The 16,143-nt window shown below is 41.6% G+C and overlaps 2 protein-coding genes across 3 annotated transcripts in view; one reads left to right on the plus strand and one right to left on the minus strand.

Annotated features, from left to right (window-relative positions):
- Fbxl13 (F-box and leucine rich repeat protein 13) overlaps positions 1-16,143 on the minus strand; it is a 205,543-nt gene that overhangs the window by 63,106 nt on the left and 126,294 nt on the right. For both annotated transcript variants that reach the window (XM_045135824.1, XM_012947562.2), the window contains exon 12: positions 11,561-11,690. In XM_045135824.1, coding sequence (XP_044991759.1) covers positions 11,561-11,690 — 130 coding nt within the window. The remainder of the gene's footprint in view (positions 1-11,560; positions 11,691-16,143) is intronic.
- The window catches only part of Lrrc17 (leucine rich repeat containing 17), a 34,982-nt gene continuing 30,293 nt past the window's right edge, over positions 11,455-16,143 (plus strand). Inside the window, exon 1 of the mRNA XM_045135825.1 lies at positions 11,455-11,620. The gene's annotated coding sequence lies outside the window, so the exon portion shown is untranslated. The remainder of the gene's footprint in view (positions 11,621-16,143) is intronic.

Genomic DNA, 16,143 nt, shown 5'->3' on the forward strand with positions numbered 1-16,143 from the left:
CACCCAAAGGGTTGTGGCAGTAAAGATAGCTAGATTTCCAGGTCTCGAGTCTCCAGCCTGAATGCCTTTCACCATCCCTTTGCCTTCTGATGCACAGAAAGGGAAGGAAGAAGGAAGAGAGAGAGAGAGAAGGAGAGTGAAAGGGAGAAAGAGGAAAGGAGGGAGGCAGGGAGGGAGGGAGAGATAAGGTTATAAGAATAGAATTAAAGGGAAATTCCTTCTTGCTTTTCTCATGCAATACCCATTCAACTTGGCTAAGTGAATCCATGCCTGAACGTGGCTTTGTAGCTCTCTGTCACCTCCACCACAAGTTCCAGGGCTGAGTGAATAAGACCTTCCATGACTTGGGCCTCTCTAACAGAGGAATCTGGGATTATCGTAGCCCAGAGAACTGAAGCGACCTTGGAATCTCCCAGTTTGCAATGTGCGTAACCTTCCTTTAAGTTTCAGGGGCCCCAGAGAGGTTTACCAGCATAAAAACTGTTCACAAACTATTACTATAGCTTTGAGTGTTACACTTGATTGAACACTGCTGGGACACTGTCTCATTTCATTTTGGTTGATTTGTGTGATACAACTGGGGAAAATACTTTCATTTTAGCATTTCATATTTTCCTGACTCGTTTCCTGCTGCAAATTGCAGACACATCAGAATCAGCTTATCGAGCCTTGCATCAGCGAGCCGCGAATGCCTGGCTCGTTCCCAGACCTCCCGAGCTCCCACCGGAAGTGCCGACCAGCCACGGCCTGAAATTGACCGCAGTTTCACTCACCGACTAATTTGTCAAATACCGATCAAAATGTTACTTGTGTCATGAGTTTTATGATGTGCTAAGAATACAGATATGCAGATTAACAAGATGAAAACCCTGTCATCTGTGTATTCACGATAGAGAATGGAGCCGAAGAGAAAGCAAGCCTGAATGAACACAGAACTCATTGGGCTATTGAACATATAGACAATCCTTAGTGAAAGTTACAAAACAAGCCTGCCCGGGAGAAGTCGTAACCCAGGGCAGGGTGACACAAGGAAGAGTCATCAAGAGCTTCCTAGAGAAGGTTCTCACTGGGCAGAACCTTGAAGGCCAAATGCTAGCTCATCAGGAGAATGAACACAGGATTAGTATATGGTGTCTAGTCAAAGAGCAAAAGGTGAGGCTAACTCAACAACTAAGGCTGAAAATTAAAAAGAGGGGTGTGTGTGAAGGACAGGGGTACATATCCCATGTCAAGCTCACCTTCGTCCATTTACTATTGTAAATCTACGCCTGGAAACCGCAGTCTTGGTCTGAACTCCCCATTCCTTCTCTGGCCCCTTCTCCACTGTAGGTTCTAAGTGGTGGTTTCCCAGAAGTTGGGATTCAGCTAGAGACTGGCTGGGTCCTAGCCTTCCTTCCAGCGTGTCTGCACTTGTTCCCTGTCTGGTGTCCAGCAAGATGCCAGAACCCTGTTATGCACAGCTGTACAGCAAGTGTCCCCTCCAGAGACACCACCAGAAAAGTCCCCAGAGTTACACTCTGTGGATGAAAGGGAAAGGGAAAGAAAGGAAATCCAGAAACCGCTGTCCTCCCCACAGGCACGTCTTCAGGCACAAGTAGAATAGCTTTGTCCTCTCCATGAAAACTCTTTAAAAAAAAAAAAGATTAAGGGCTGGAGAGATGGCTTAGTGGTTAAGCGCTTGCCTGTGAAGCCTAAGGACCCCGGTTCGAGGCTCGGTTCCCCAGGTCCCACGTTAGCCAGATGCACAAGGGGGCACATGCGTCTGGAGTTCGTTTGCAGAGGCTGAAAGCCCTGGCGCGCCCATTCTCTCTCTCTCCCTCTATCTGTCTTTAGCTCTGTGTCTGTCGCTCTCAAATAAATAAATAAATAAATAAAAAGAAAAATATTTTTAAAAAAAGATTAAAAAAAAGATTTATTTTTATTTATTAGAGACAGAGAAAGGGAAAGAGACAGAGAGAATGGGCATGCCATTGCAAACAAACTCCAGACGCATGTGTCACCATGGGCATCTGGCTTATGTGGAACCTGGAGAATTGACCCTGGGTCCTTAGGCTTTGCAGGCACATACCTTAACTGCTAAGCCAACTCCCCAGCCCTCTTTATTTTTTTTTTTTTAATTTTTTTGGAAAACTCAATCTAGCCATCTTTTCCATGCTGATATTTTGACAGAATGTATCTGAGTGAGTTCTGAAATGAAGAGGGAGGAAGATTTATTTTTTCTGGAGCATTTGGCTGATGTCTTGTTATCCATCTATTCAGTCATTCATGGGGATATTTGAGGAAAGACATAAAGTTAAGCACAGAGATATCTGTGGAAAGAGCGTTCCAGGCAGGGAAATCAGCCAGTGAAAAACCCTAGGGTAGGAGCTCTTTTTATATATTAAAAAGAAAACCCAGCAAGGCAGCCAGTGTGGTTAGAGCCGAACTGGCAAGCGGGAGAGTCAGAGGAATGATGTCACAGAGGCAACTGGAGGACAGAGCAGCGCGCAGGCCACCCGGGGCTTTCCAAGGCTGCTTTCTTTTATTGAGTCAATAGGAAGCCTTGCCAGGAAGTGGAGTGGAGGGAGGACATTTGTTCGGTTGTTAAAAGGTGACTCTAAACACCGTGGATGGCAGACGTGTAGGAGGAAGGGTGAAAGTGGAGACTAGCAATCACGCTGACCAGGGAAGAGATGGGACAACTTGGAGTGGGCTGGTGGCTCCAGAGATGGTGAAGAGCAGGAAGAGTCAGCTGGACTTTCTGACAGAGCTGATGAGGGAAGAAAGGAAAAAGCAAGGGAGGAAGGGAAGGAGAGGAGGACCAAGGGGAGTCAAGCATGACATTGTGGTTTGAGAGGTCTGCCCTAACAAACCAAGTGACAACAATTTATCCTCTCACAGTTCTAGAAGCTGAGGTGGGAGAAGAAAGTGTGAAAAACAGCTCCAGTCCAGCCCTTTCTCCCTGGCTTACTTGTGACTATCTTCATGATCACACCGTACTATCCCTGCCTATAAATATGTGCCAATATTTTCATTCTCTATAAGGATACTAGTCATATTGGATTAGAGCTTACACTTAATGACTTCATCTTAGCTAATTATAACCGCAGTGACCCTATTTCCAACTTAGGTCATGTTCTGAGGTAGTGGTGGGTCAACATGTGAATGCAAGGGACACACAATTTTGTAATATTACATTACATTGTAATTTACTAAAAACTTTGGCCTTAAGTAACCATATAGAGCTGCCATTAACTGTGATTGGGAAGGCTGTGGTGGAATAAGTAATTATATTTTTACAGCAGAATTATTTTCTTGAGCTGTTGGAGTCCAAGCTAAGTATGGTGGCTCACGCTTGTAATCTCAGCACTTGGACATTTGGGGCAGGAGGAGCGCCATGAGTTCAAGGCTAGTTTGGCCTACAGAGTGAACCCCTGTCCCCCCCCAAAAAAAATCCACAAAATAAAAAGATATGAGGGCTGGAGAGATGGCTTCATAGTTAAGGCGCTTGCCTGCAAAGCCAAAGGACCTTGGTTCAATTCCTCAGGACCCATGTAAGCCAGATGCACAAGGTGGCACATGTGTCTGGAGTTTGTTTGCAGTGGCTCTACAAAGGTCCTGTTGCATCCATTCTCCCCCCCACACCTTCTCTCTTTCTCTCAAATAACTTAAATAAATAACCAAGATATGAGCCCAAATATTGAAAGCAAAATCTGACTTGGGGATGTATTTTATATATAAGATAAACATATTGTTTCATAAATATAAAACATATATTTACATATACTATAGATATCTGTAGAGTAGCTATATGTATAAATGTGTGCTTATAATTATATACATACATATATAATACATGCATGGTCACTACTGTCATGATATAACATCATGTGGCAAGATCACCTAGCCTAGACTCAAGACTAAACCTTGGGTCCCTCAATGACTATGGTGTCAGAAGAGTAATCGAGGCCCTTCTCATCTACAACTGCTAGAAGTAAGGGCTAAAGCACAGTAGCATTTAGGAGTATTGAAACGCATGATAGAACCACAAAATAAGAACCTAAGAACGCAGGCAGATTGAAGAAACCAAATAAAATTGAAAACTTTCTTGGGGGAGGGTGGGGTTGAGAAATGTGGGTAAAGGAAGTAAGTCAACAAGACACGGGCCATCAATAGACAGATGAAGAAAGTTGCCAGGAACTGAGATAGATGACGAAATCTGCGCTTGGTACCTGAGTTCCAAAATGAACAAAATAAAGCAAAACAAACAGAAAATGAAATAAAAGTAGATATTCTGCTGTGCATGGTGGCTCACGCCTTTAATCCCAGCACTTGGTAGGCAGAGGTAGGAGGATCACCATGAGTTCGAGGCCACCCTGAGACTGCAGAGTGAATTCCAGGTCAGCCTTGGCCAGAGTGTGACCCTACCTGGAAAAAAAGGTTCTGTTTCTTCCCTTGAGTACTTTTTCTCCACTATGCAAAGCTACATGTTAAACCTCCCTTCTTAATTTTTCTTATGGAGACTAGTCATGAGCAAGAAGCTTTCTATTGGTTCTGAAAGCTTGATGAATGTTTGAAAAGACAGGACTTCAGTGAAACCTATTTACTGTGGAAGAGAATATCAGATGACCAGGATATTTATTGCCGGTTTCTGAAAAGGAAAGAACGCTTAGCAAAGAAACCCACTCTACGTCTGAACGTTGTCCTTCCTGCTCTCCTCAGAAGACAGCAGCACTGTGTGAGAGCTACTTGCTTACATTTCAGCAGAACAGGAAAAAAAAAAAAAAAAAGACAGAATATGAGGAAGGCTGGGCTGTGAATCTCAAGGCCGCCTCCAAAAAATCTTTTTCCTCCAGTTAACCTCTATCTCCCAAAGGTTCCACAATCTCTCCCAAATAGCACCCACTAGCCAGGTACCAAGTGTTCAAACACATGAGCCAGTGAGGAACATTTTAAGTTTTGTTTTTTGTTGTTGTTGTTTTTTTTTTTTTTTTTTTTTTTTTTAGAGAGAGAGAGAGAGAATTGGCACGCCAGTCCTCAGACACTGAAATGGAACCCCAGACACTTGCACCATCTAGTGGTCATGTGTGACCTTGCACTTGCCTCACCTTTGTGCTTCTGGCTTACGTGGGATCTGGAGAGTTGAACAGATGTCCTTAGGCTTTGCAGTCAAGTGCCTTAACCACCAAGCCATCTCTCCAGCCCGAGGAACATTTTATATTCAAACCATAACAGTCATAGATACATTCAAAGCAATATTTAGGTAGATGGTAGAATATCAGTGCATGAAGAACCATGGAGAACTTTCACAGTGTTCTCTCCTGCGCCTTAGTTTTATTCTTGAGGATGGTTCTTCTCAAAGCCCAACAAGAAATATTCCTTTTAAGTACAACTGAAAGATGCATAGGAACCACAGCCTCACCTGAGATGTAGCAGTGTCTTTCAGTTGCACTGATGGAGACCCAACATAAGCTATTTGCTATAGAATTAGGGAAATCCTGGAGTGTCCAGCAGAAAAGAGGATTAAACAATCCATTATCTCACTCTCTCAAAGACTGGCTTCTTTGTGATGTTTTCATTCCCTCCTACCTGCAAATTTCTCCCTTGCTTTGGGGGATGAGAACTATGGAGTAGTCTGGATATACATTCTTCAGACCCTGCAATCTCAGGGAACACAGAATTTATTCTTCCCAATGCTAGTTATCATTAGAGGACTCTGAATGGTTCTGCTAGGGTGACATGCCCTCCCTGGGATGTCCTGAGTTACTCAGGACAGAATTTATGATCCGCTAGGACTGGATCAGATGACCAATAACTATGGGAAAATGCTAACGTCAGTAGTCTGGCAATAGTAGTAAGGGTGATACGACATTTGATCTTGATTGTCAACTTGTTCGGATCAACCGACACCTAGGAATTTAGTGGAACACACCTTTGGCTATATCTGAAGGCCTCTCCAGAAACTATTAGATCCTGATTTTATGAACATATTAATCCCTTGATGGATTCATAATAACACAGCATTATTGGGAAGTGGTGAATGGTAGGAAGTCTGGTTTAGGAAGTAGATCTCTTAGGGCTACATTTTGCCCTGGAGTCATGCTATGTACCCCTGTTCGCTCCTTTCTGACTTCCATGGTTTATTTCAACTGCTCTACTATGTCACACCCTCCCCACCATGATGTGCTGATGCCTCTAAAACTGTGAACCAAAAAGTTCTTTCCTTAAGTTTTTTTGTTATTATTATTAATAATAGTTACAACTATTTACAGACTAATGAGGAGTGGTTAAATAGATAATGATATTTTGATAGAATATAATACTAGATAGTTACTAAAGTTATAGAAAACATTTAATAAAATATAAAGGTATGCACTTCATAGAATATTAAATGAAAGACTATGTTGTGTATAATCCATTTTAATTTAAATAATAGACATATGCAGAAAGAAGATCAAAAATCTATGTCATGAGATGTTAACTGTGTTTATAATTTGAGTGGTGAAATTTCATGTAATTTAAAAACATTTCTTTTTTCCTTTATTTTCAAAGTTTTGTACGTTTAACATCTAATAAGAAAAAAGTCAGTTCATTTAGCAAAGCAGTGATAATTCAAATGACATATATGAAGCTAGAGATTTGCTGTGGGTAATGAAAGGTCTCCAGAGAGGCCTCATCCTGATTTGGGGATGAGTATAAGGGGAGGCTTGTTGGACGAGAAGCTAAGTGAAGATGTCATCCCTACCACAGCAAAGAGGATGGCACACATGCGCATGAATAAATTCTGGCATTTATTAAGATATCAGACACATTACTTAATGTACCTAGAATGCTGATCCAATGTTCAAAGAATGAAGAACATTGCTAAAACATGGAATTAATTTCCCCTCTTCACAGTTCTCAATTGTAGATTTATTTTTTTCTAATGATGGTTAAAATTCTTTCACAATATTAGATATAATTTGATTTTGGGGCAGTAGAGGCTGCACTTAAGTATCATTCTAGGCATATTTTGTTGATGTTAATTGAGAACTTCTGAGAGAAAAGATGCTGTTTCCTCCTTCACCATGCCTGCCATGTAGCAGGCAATCAACAAACGCCAGTGACAAGCATTTGCATGTAAGCGCCTATTCACAAGCTTATTGTCTTATAGGGACCTTTACTCTTGGAATATATTAACATATCACTTCCTAGTATAAAATTCCAATTCAGAAAATGATTAATGTGTCCAAGATAGGCCCCCTTTCTTACAGGGGAAAACACTGAAACGCTATGAATCACCACATTCCTCCTTTGCAACTAGAGCTGAGGAGGCTAACATGCAGAGCCTCCCAGAGGATTTAAGTCAAGAGCTGTAACATGCTGGATTCCTGGGCTCTGGGAGCTACAAAAGCACCCCGACTTCATCTGTGTTCCATAATTGGCCCGTTTCTTCCTCCTGTTTAGTCTAACGGGCTCCAGTTTAAATAGCTTGATTCCCAGGGCCTGAAGCAGTATGTTGACCCCTATAGTTAAATATCTATTGAATTATTAAACCAATGGAAAAGGAGGAATTGATGATTAAAAGAAACTATTATTGTTGTGGCTTAACATTGACAAATTCAAGAAGAATTAGGGAGTTTCATTCTTTATACATTCAGTCCAAAGTAAAATGCTGACTAAGGCCAGTCTGGCAATGAATTAGTGGTAACTGCTCATAAACACACATACATGCACATGTCTGAGCAGAGGCAACATTGCAAACTGAGTGACAGCATGTTCCCCTCAAGGGGATGAGGCTGACTCAACTACAACCTACTGTCGTCGTAACTGGGGTGCAGGCCCAGTTCTGCTAGTTGTTTCCTTTTTTTCCAAAAAAAAAAAAAAAGGTTTTGGTATGTACATAAGTGCTAAAAAAATTTAAATATTGGCTCAAATTTTAAAGACAGACTATGTGTGTTTTTCATGCACATTTAGGCAGTAGAACATAATGCAAAACTTTAGAATTAGCCTGTACTGTGTCTGAAAATATTTATCCCTGGGACATGTATGCATGCATATGTGTGTGGGTGTGTACGTGTGTATGTGTGTGTGGAATTGTGTTACTGCTACATTGAATATCTCATGGAAACTGAGAAGAACAGGGAGGCCAAGTCACCCTGTGGGAGGGCTTTTAAGACCTGCAGTGAACAAGTAGAGAAGATTTCTTGTTGGAGGAGGCTGGCCAATGGAATTTATTGATGTTGAAATACTTGTTTCTGTGATAAGCCCATCTGTGTTTCTTAATTGGTGTTCATCAAAGTCAGGGTCCTATCCTCTCACAAAAATGGGGATAATGGCACTATCTTCTTTGATGATTATTATCAAAGGGATGGCTCCCAGATCCTGGAGGAAGACATCCCTGAACCATAAAATCTAGCTAAAAGTTTGTTTAAGAAAATTTTTTTCCCCCATCTCAAAGAAGGTAGAGAAAGAATGTTCATTTCAAGCTCTCGAAAGTTAGTGCTCCCAGAAAAGGGAAGTTGGGAAGACATCTGAAGCTTAGGCCTGCTGAGGAAGACTTCAAGGCTGTCTGCATCTTAAGGCATGGTAGATGTTGGTACTGAGCATGCTACATGTCAGGAGGCCACTTTTAAAGAGAGGTTAGTTCTTGGGTCTGGACTGATTGCTCAGCAGTTAAAGGCATTTGCTCTGCAAGCCTGCTGATAGGAATTCAGATTCTATCAGTCACATAAAGCCAGAAGCAAAAGTGACACATGGTGTATGTAATACCAGTAGCAAGAGAGAGAGGAAGAAAGGGAGAGAAAAATACAGAGAGAGAGAGAGAAGGAAACTGTCTCAAAACAGGGTGGGAGACCAACACCCCAATGTTATCCTCTGACCTCCACACACACACTGACACACTCACATATACATATACAATTTTTCAAAAAAGAAAAGAAATGTAAGTTCTAGACATTTCCAATCACAGAAGAGTCCTTTTTCCTTCCCTCTATACCTAGAGCACCAAGAAACAGTGTTCAGGCAGTAGTAATGGCTAGGTGAGAATTCTATCCATTTGTCAGGTGTCTTAGTGCTGGAAGGTGCCATGTGAGCTGCTAGGGAAAAAGTCATCTACAACCCAAACAAGCAGTGGATCCTGCAAGCTACAAAACTAACCAGCCAGGCAAGATGTACCCATGGGTACAATGGTGGCACACAAGGATAATCAACTGCTTTCTGATAGGATAAGAGGCCCAGCTCAGTGGGAGCAAATTCATGCCTGGTACTTAGAACTGAGTCAAAAACTTACGGCTTGGAAAGTCATAGACCCCAGAGGGAAGCTTCAACTGTTTTTTTGTTTTGTTTTGTTTTTTTGTTTTTTTTTAGCTAAACAGGGATGTTATGCCCATCAAAAAGCTTTCTAAGTGTGTATGTCTAAGTCATTTTAAAATATTTATTTATTTATTTGCAAGCACATAGAAATAGAGAGAAGAGAGAGAGTGAGACAGAATGGGCACTTCAGGGCCTCTAGCTGCTGCAAATGAACTCCAGATACATACAACCACTTTGTGCATGTGGGTTCTGGGCAGTTGAACCTGAGTCCCTTGGCTTTTCCAGCAAACCACTAAACCATCTCTCCAGCCCCTAAGTCTCTTTTTAAATATTTTATTTTTATTTACTTATTTATTTGAGAAAAAGAGATACAGAAATAAGCAGGGAGAGAGAGAAAATGGACACAACCAGGGCCTCCAGTCACTGCAAACAAATTCTAAATACATGCACTCCTTGTGCATCTGGCTTACATGGGTCCTGGAGAGTCAAACCTGGGTCCTTTGGCTTTGTTGGTAAGTGCCTTAACCACTAAGCCATCTCTTCAGCCCCCCCCCCCCTCGCCACAAGTCTTTTAATTAATGTTGATCTCACTTTGGGCTAGAAAACCTTCTTTCTACAGATGGTGGCAAATACTGGGGAGACTCGAGTCTCATCAAAATGACAAGAAAATGCCCAGGGCTTAGCACTGGATGAGACATCTCTATCACACCTGCCAGGGCTCAAGGGACATTTTTGCAGAGGTGTTCTCAGGATGAGAGCTGCTCTCACCGTCAGCCGGAGAACTGTCTCTATGGAGAGGGTGGTAGACAGCGAGAAGACTCAAAACTCATCAAAGCAGAAAAGAAAAGGTTGTTAAGAGCCCAACATTAAAGGCGAGTTCTACCATACCTTCCAAGGCTCTAGGAAGACTCAGCAGGAGGGGGCAGAAAGGTTGTAGGAGCTACAGGGTGCACAGGCATACTTTGAGGCACTGTGCCCCCAACAGGAACCAGCAGATGCTTCCATGACCCCTCAGTGGTCACAGTGCCCCCTCTCAAGACCAGCATGGTGCTGAGCCCATCGACGTTCTTGCATAGAGGACAAAAAGAACGAGACCACAAAACACAGGGAGGACTACCTTGAGAGAGGATTGTTCTCAGTGGATGGGAAAACAGTGGAGAGGGAACAAAAGAGGATAAAGGGATAGAAACATAATCAAACTACTGCATGTTCATATATTAAAGCTCTCAATTTTAAAAGATGAACTCTATCCATTTGAGAACATACAGGAGAGAATCCATGTTACCTGTGCTCTTCACACCCCGGGGGAGTATCTGTTCGCTTGGTGTTCACAACAGGTGCTTGTGATTGGACCAGTGTCCTGGGTTTCCAGCAGCTGTGCAACCCTGGACAATTTATTGGACCACCCTGTGCCTTTGTCTCTTCCTGAGTGGGCGCAGTACACACGCTACCTCCGCTGTAAGAGGCTGCATCTGGCCTGCCACACGGAAGGCATTCAAGCAAAGGCAACTGGTTCTCAGCTAGTTTTCACCTATGCAGTTACGTAATTATAGAATAAGAAACAGACTATGGCATCAATATGTATAAAATCCACAGTGAAGTGGAAGAAAATTAGTCAAAACAAATGATAGCTTAAAGATATTTAAACCAGAGCAGAAAGAACTACCCACGTCTGAAGCCGCATGCCTGATCCACAGCTTTACCTGACCTTGTACCCAGTTTTCCCAATCCTGTTCCCACAAACTTACAGTGTTCTCCCTCGTGCATTTCACATCTTCCTGCTGTTTATTTTAGCGCCTGAGTTTAATACAGTTCTAAAAAGTACAATTCTTCTTGGATGAGTTTACCTTCTCACATTCATTACTTGCAGTATTTTGCCTCCCACCCCCCACCCAGAAATCCCACGAGAGAGGTGACTTTTCAGGAATCCTACACAAACCTCCCGCTTTCCCATAAAGATTTTCCTTTGTTTGTATCTTAGCAGCTCTAGAGTTTTCGAGATTTGGACTCTGCCCTTAGGACTGCGCTCAGTCTCCGCACAGAAGAGCTCTGTTTCATCATCCAATGAGCTCTGCCTGTTTGTCAATGTGACACGCCTGTGGAAGGCAGCCAGGCGCCTATAGTAGCAATCCTGGGGAAAAAATTTAAGCAGCTGTGGCCATGTAATTTAAAACCTCCGAAGCAGAGTGTGCTGCTCTGCGCGCAGCATTAGGGCAACACGAGCGCTGGTTGCAGCTGGCTCTCCGGAGGACGCCCGCTGCAGGACAGGGAACATTCAGAGGCCAACCTGGGTGCAGCCGGAGAGGTCCAGATAGATGAGCTTGTGGCATCCTTTCCCCAAGTTCAGGTACTGTAAACCTTTGTCGGTGAACCTGCGGCAGTAAGCCAAACTGAGATTCTGCAAGTTATGGAAGCACCTGAAAAGACAGGGTGGGAGGAAAGAGCAAGAAAAGCATTGTTCTCACAGCTTTCCTGAGAGCTAAGGCAAAGAGAACTAAAACTTGCACGTTAGTCCTGACGCCTTGCAGATCAGATGCTCAACAGTTTAACTTGGTTAATTCTCTTCCGGTTAATTAAAGGATATTCCAATAATACACCAGATGTTGCATGCTTAGATTTCAAATGAGAAGAAATAAAGAGTCTCTGTCTAGAGTTTTTAAGAAAGTTGACTGAAGTAAACCTTTTTTTTTTTTTTTTTTGGAAGTGGGGGGTTGTATATGTATTGTTTGAAAATTAGTTTGTTTCTGCAACCAAAGTCAAGAATTTATTATTTTTAGGATTTTATCTTTGGACCGCCAAACTAAAATGCAAAATTCTAAGAAAGATAAACCTTTTTTAAATTGTCTCATGATTGTGAGGATTTGGGATAAAAAGGAAGGCAAAATTAAGCATGGCAGGCGCTTAAAATGGATCTGATAAACACATGGCTTGAAAAATGAAGATTTAGATTTGCACGACTTGGTTAAGTAATGGTTTCCTCGTGGCAGTTACAAATGAAAAGATGAACAGAGGCTAAGCATGGGTTAATACTGAGCGGGCAAGCCGTGAGAATCAAAGCTACGTAGAGGCTATCGATCTCACTAAAGAAGAAATATGCAATTATTGCAATGACCAAAACGAGAGCTTTCAGAGAGGGGAAGGAGGGTAACTAGGATAAGCCTATGCTACTGGCATTCCGAGAACAGTGGAGAACTCCTGGAGAAGTTTGCAAACTCCTAAGTGTGGTTCATTTAAGAAGTGCAGGGACCCCCACTATTGCCTGGTCTCTGCATGGAATTAACAACAGGCTCTGGGTTTGTGATCTACAAATGAGCAAATGAGAAAGCACAAAGAATGAGAAGTGGTGAGGGGGAAAAAAATAGCCTGCCTGCCTCTCAGATAATAAATGATCATAAATGGGAAATAAGGTATACAAGCCTTGCCTATGAATTAGATTTAGTCCTAAAACTTGCAAATTATGTCTATATGATTTAACGATCCTATTCCACAGTGAATTTCTAATTCAGAACACACATACCCTCTGGGAATGGCTGTACATGAGATTTCACAGAAGACCGAGGGAAGCCTTTGGACCACAGTGGTAGTGGGCGGGGCTTGGAAGAAGCGCGAGATTGCGCACTAACCTCCCAAGACACGGCCCTCTCCAGGCCCCACAGTGGACTAAGAATGGAGCCAAAGCTCTGGAAATGCTCTCTCTTCCTCTCCTTTGGGGATGTCCTGTGATTCAGTGATTTTCTGTGCATAATTTGGAGAAAGGAATAGGGAGCTAGGCAGCACAACAGTTTGGAATCTGGCCAAATTGGATTTGAACCCTATCCTTGACACATTGCAAATTCCCTAAAGTCTTACAAATTGTTTTCCCATCTGCAAAGTGAATAGAATAATACATCTCTTTTTATGAACTCTGACCAACTATAGGCCTTGTAGCTGACTCTGGGTTTTCTTATCGGTCATGTGATGTGATTCCATATGCATTTTCTCACCAAGAACCCAGATGTAAGACTATTTTTGTAATAGTGCTTTCTTTTTACCATTAACATGAGCAGGGACATCGTTGAAGCTTTAAGGATGTATGCATTATTACAACCGCCACTACTGCTCCCAAATAGTAACAACATGGCGATTGGTTTTGTGGAGTTTGTACTGTCATCTTCCAGTTAATGGAGTGGACACTCATTTGATAAAAGTGGTGCATATCAATAATTCCAAGAGCACAAAGAACATCAGACAAGGCCTCCAACCCTGTCCATGCCTACCACTCCACATCTTTCAATGCGGAACTTTGAATTTCCTTTATATCATGGACACTTTGGATTATTGTGAAGTCTACATATCCTTTCTTAGCATAATGCTTTTAAATGCGTAAAATAAAGATAGAATAAGATGACGAAGGCAACCAAGAAGATTTAAATATACACTTATCAAAATATTTTTAAAATACCAAATGGGTAAAATAGTAATATATGTGCTTCTTTATTAACAATATGTCATAATAAGATCTACTGGCAGTTCTAATAAGTACTGTGATTGTGAAGCAATAATGAGCACCAATGATATTTTGAAATATATATAGAGAAATATATAGACTACATATAGAGAGATATAGAAATATAGAGAAAGAAAAATGAATAGAAATATACACATATATGTATAGAAATATATAGAGAAGTATTATGTAGAAATATATATATAACAACTATAATATTAATATATAACATAAAAAAAGATATAACATGGTTGTGATTTATATAGGTGAAAAGTTGCCAAGAGCTACTATTCTGATTTTTCCTTGTATTTCAGTAGAGTTTTGTGAAAATGGAGAGAACTTTTGCTCCATCAAAACTCATGGACCCTGAATTCCATCCTGGTCCCCTTGGAAGGTTCCAGCAGCCCCAAGTTAGGAACCTCTGTTCTGACAAAAAGGTTGTTTGTGTGATGAAATGGCTTCTGGGATCAAAGGTTCTGGGCAGCTCCCTCCAATGTGGATCCTCATGGGAACCACCAGGAGTTCGAAAGCAGAGCTTGGTGATCTTGGTGGTCTTGTGGCTTGTCTAGGGATTTGCAGGGCTGCAGGTTTAAAACTGCTGCTGTCAGGCAAGTACTAGTTAACAGTGAAATCACACTTGGCAATCTTTTTGCAATGCTGTTACTTCTTATTAAAAAAATTTTTTTTTACAACAAAATGTGTTGCCTGTATGAGTGAGCTCTGATTCACCCTTTGCCTACCACAGAGATCACTTGACAATTCTAATTCTGCTTTGTACCAAAGTGTCTGCAGTCTTTTTATCTTTTCCTAATTGTTGATAACTGTTGCTTATTGGGTATAAGGATATTCTGTGATTTGTTAACTTTTATGTTACTACTATAGTCTTTAAGACATTATAATCTATTTTTGTTTATTCATATTTTAGTTTTCTAGGACAAAGTTTTATATATCCCAGGCTGGCCTCAAACTCATTTTGTAGCTGAAGATAAACTTGATCTCCTACCTCTACCTCCAAGTGCTGGAATTACAGGCATACATTATCACATTCGATTTTATGACATACTGGTGACTGAACCCATGATTTCATACATGCTAGCTGTCCAATCAGCATAGCAGCTTGCCTTTTCTGACCCTTTTTGATGGTCATTGGTAAGAGTATATAACAAGATAATCCTAGTAAATCAGAAATGCCCAAGCTAATTAAAGGATCAGTTCATCTATATGAAAACAACGAATGTTGGGCATGGTACCTTTAATACCTTTAATCCTAGTACTTAGGAGGCAAAGGTAGGAGGACTGCTGTGTGTTCAGGGTCAGCCTGTGACAACAGAGTGAGTTCCAGGACAGCCTGGGCTAGAGCAAGAAACTACATCAAAAAAGCTCATGGTGATGATTATGATCATGATGATCGTGATGATTAAAAAAAATACCAAATCACTATAGCATATAAGGGATCTATTAAGAAACAAAGATTAAGTTTGGATACAATGGTGTACACCTGTAGTCCCAGTTATTTGGGGCTGAAGCAGGAGGATCTCTTGAGTCTAGGAGTTTAAGATCAGCCTAGACCATCATAACAAGTCCTTATATAAAACTAACATAAAAACATATTAGTGTTATTCCTGACTATATGTCCAGAATGTTTTGCCCATTGCAGTTGATTAGAACATGGTAAATAAGGCTGCAGAGATTGCTTAGTGGTTAAGGCACTCACCTGTGAAGCCTAAGAAGTCATGTTCAAATCTCTAGGTCCCACATAAGCTAGATGCACAGCAACGCAAGCATGCAGTGTTGCGCATGCACACAAGGGGACACAGGCACACATATCTGGAGTTCAATGGCAATCCCATTCTCTCTCTCTCTCTCTCTCTCTCAAATAAAGAAAAAAAAATTGGGGGCTGGAGAGATGGCTTAGCAGTTAAGCGCTTGCCTATGAAGCCTAAGGACCCCAGTTCAAGGCACAATTCCCCAGGACCCACGTTAGCCAGATGCACAAGGGGGTGCACGCATCTGGAGTTCGTTTGCAGTTGCTGGAAGCCCTGGCGCGCCCATTCTCTCTCTCTCCCTCTGCCTCTTTCTCTCTCTGTCTGTCACTCTCAAATAAATAAAGAAAAAGAATTAAAAAGAAAAAAATTGGGGCTGGAGAAATGGCTTAGTGGTTAGTTCATATGTGCAAAGCCAAAGAACCACAGTTCAATTCTTCAGGACCCATGTAAGCCAGATGCATAGGGTGACACAAGCATCTGGAGTTTGTTTGCAGCCACTGGAGGCCCTGGTGTGCCCATTCTCTCTCTTTCTTCCTCTCACTCTCTCTCTCTCTCTCTCATCTAAATAAATAAAAATAAAATGTTTTAAAATTTTTAAAACATGGTAAATAATTGAAT

This window comes from Jaculus jaculus, chromosome 16 (genome assembly GCF_020740685.1).
Source record: "Jaculus jaculus isolate mJacJac1 chromosome 16, mJacJac1.mat.Y.cur, whole genome shotgun sequence".
NCBI classification, from domain to species: Eukaryota; Metazoa; Chordata; class Mammalia; order Rodentia; family Dipodidae; genus Jaculus; species Jaculus jaculus.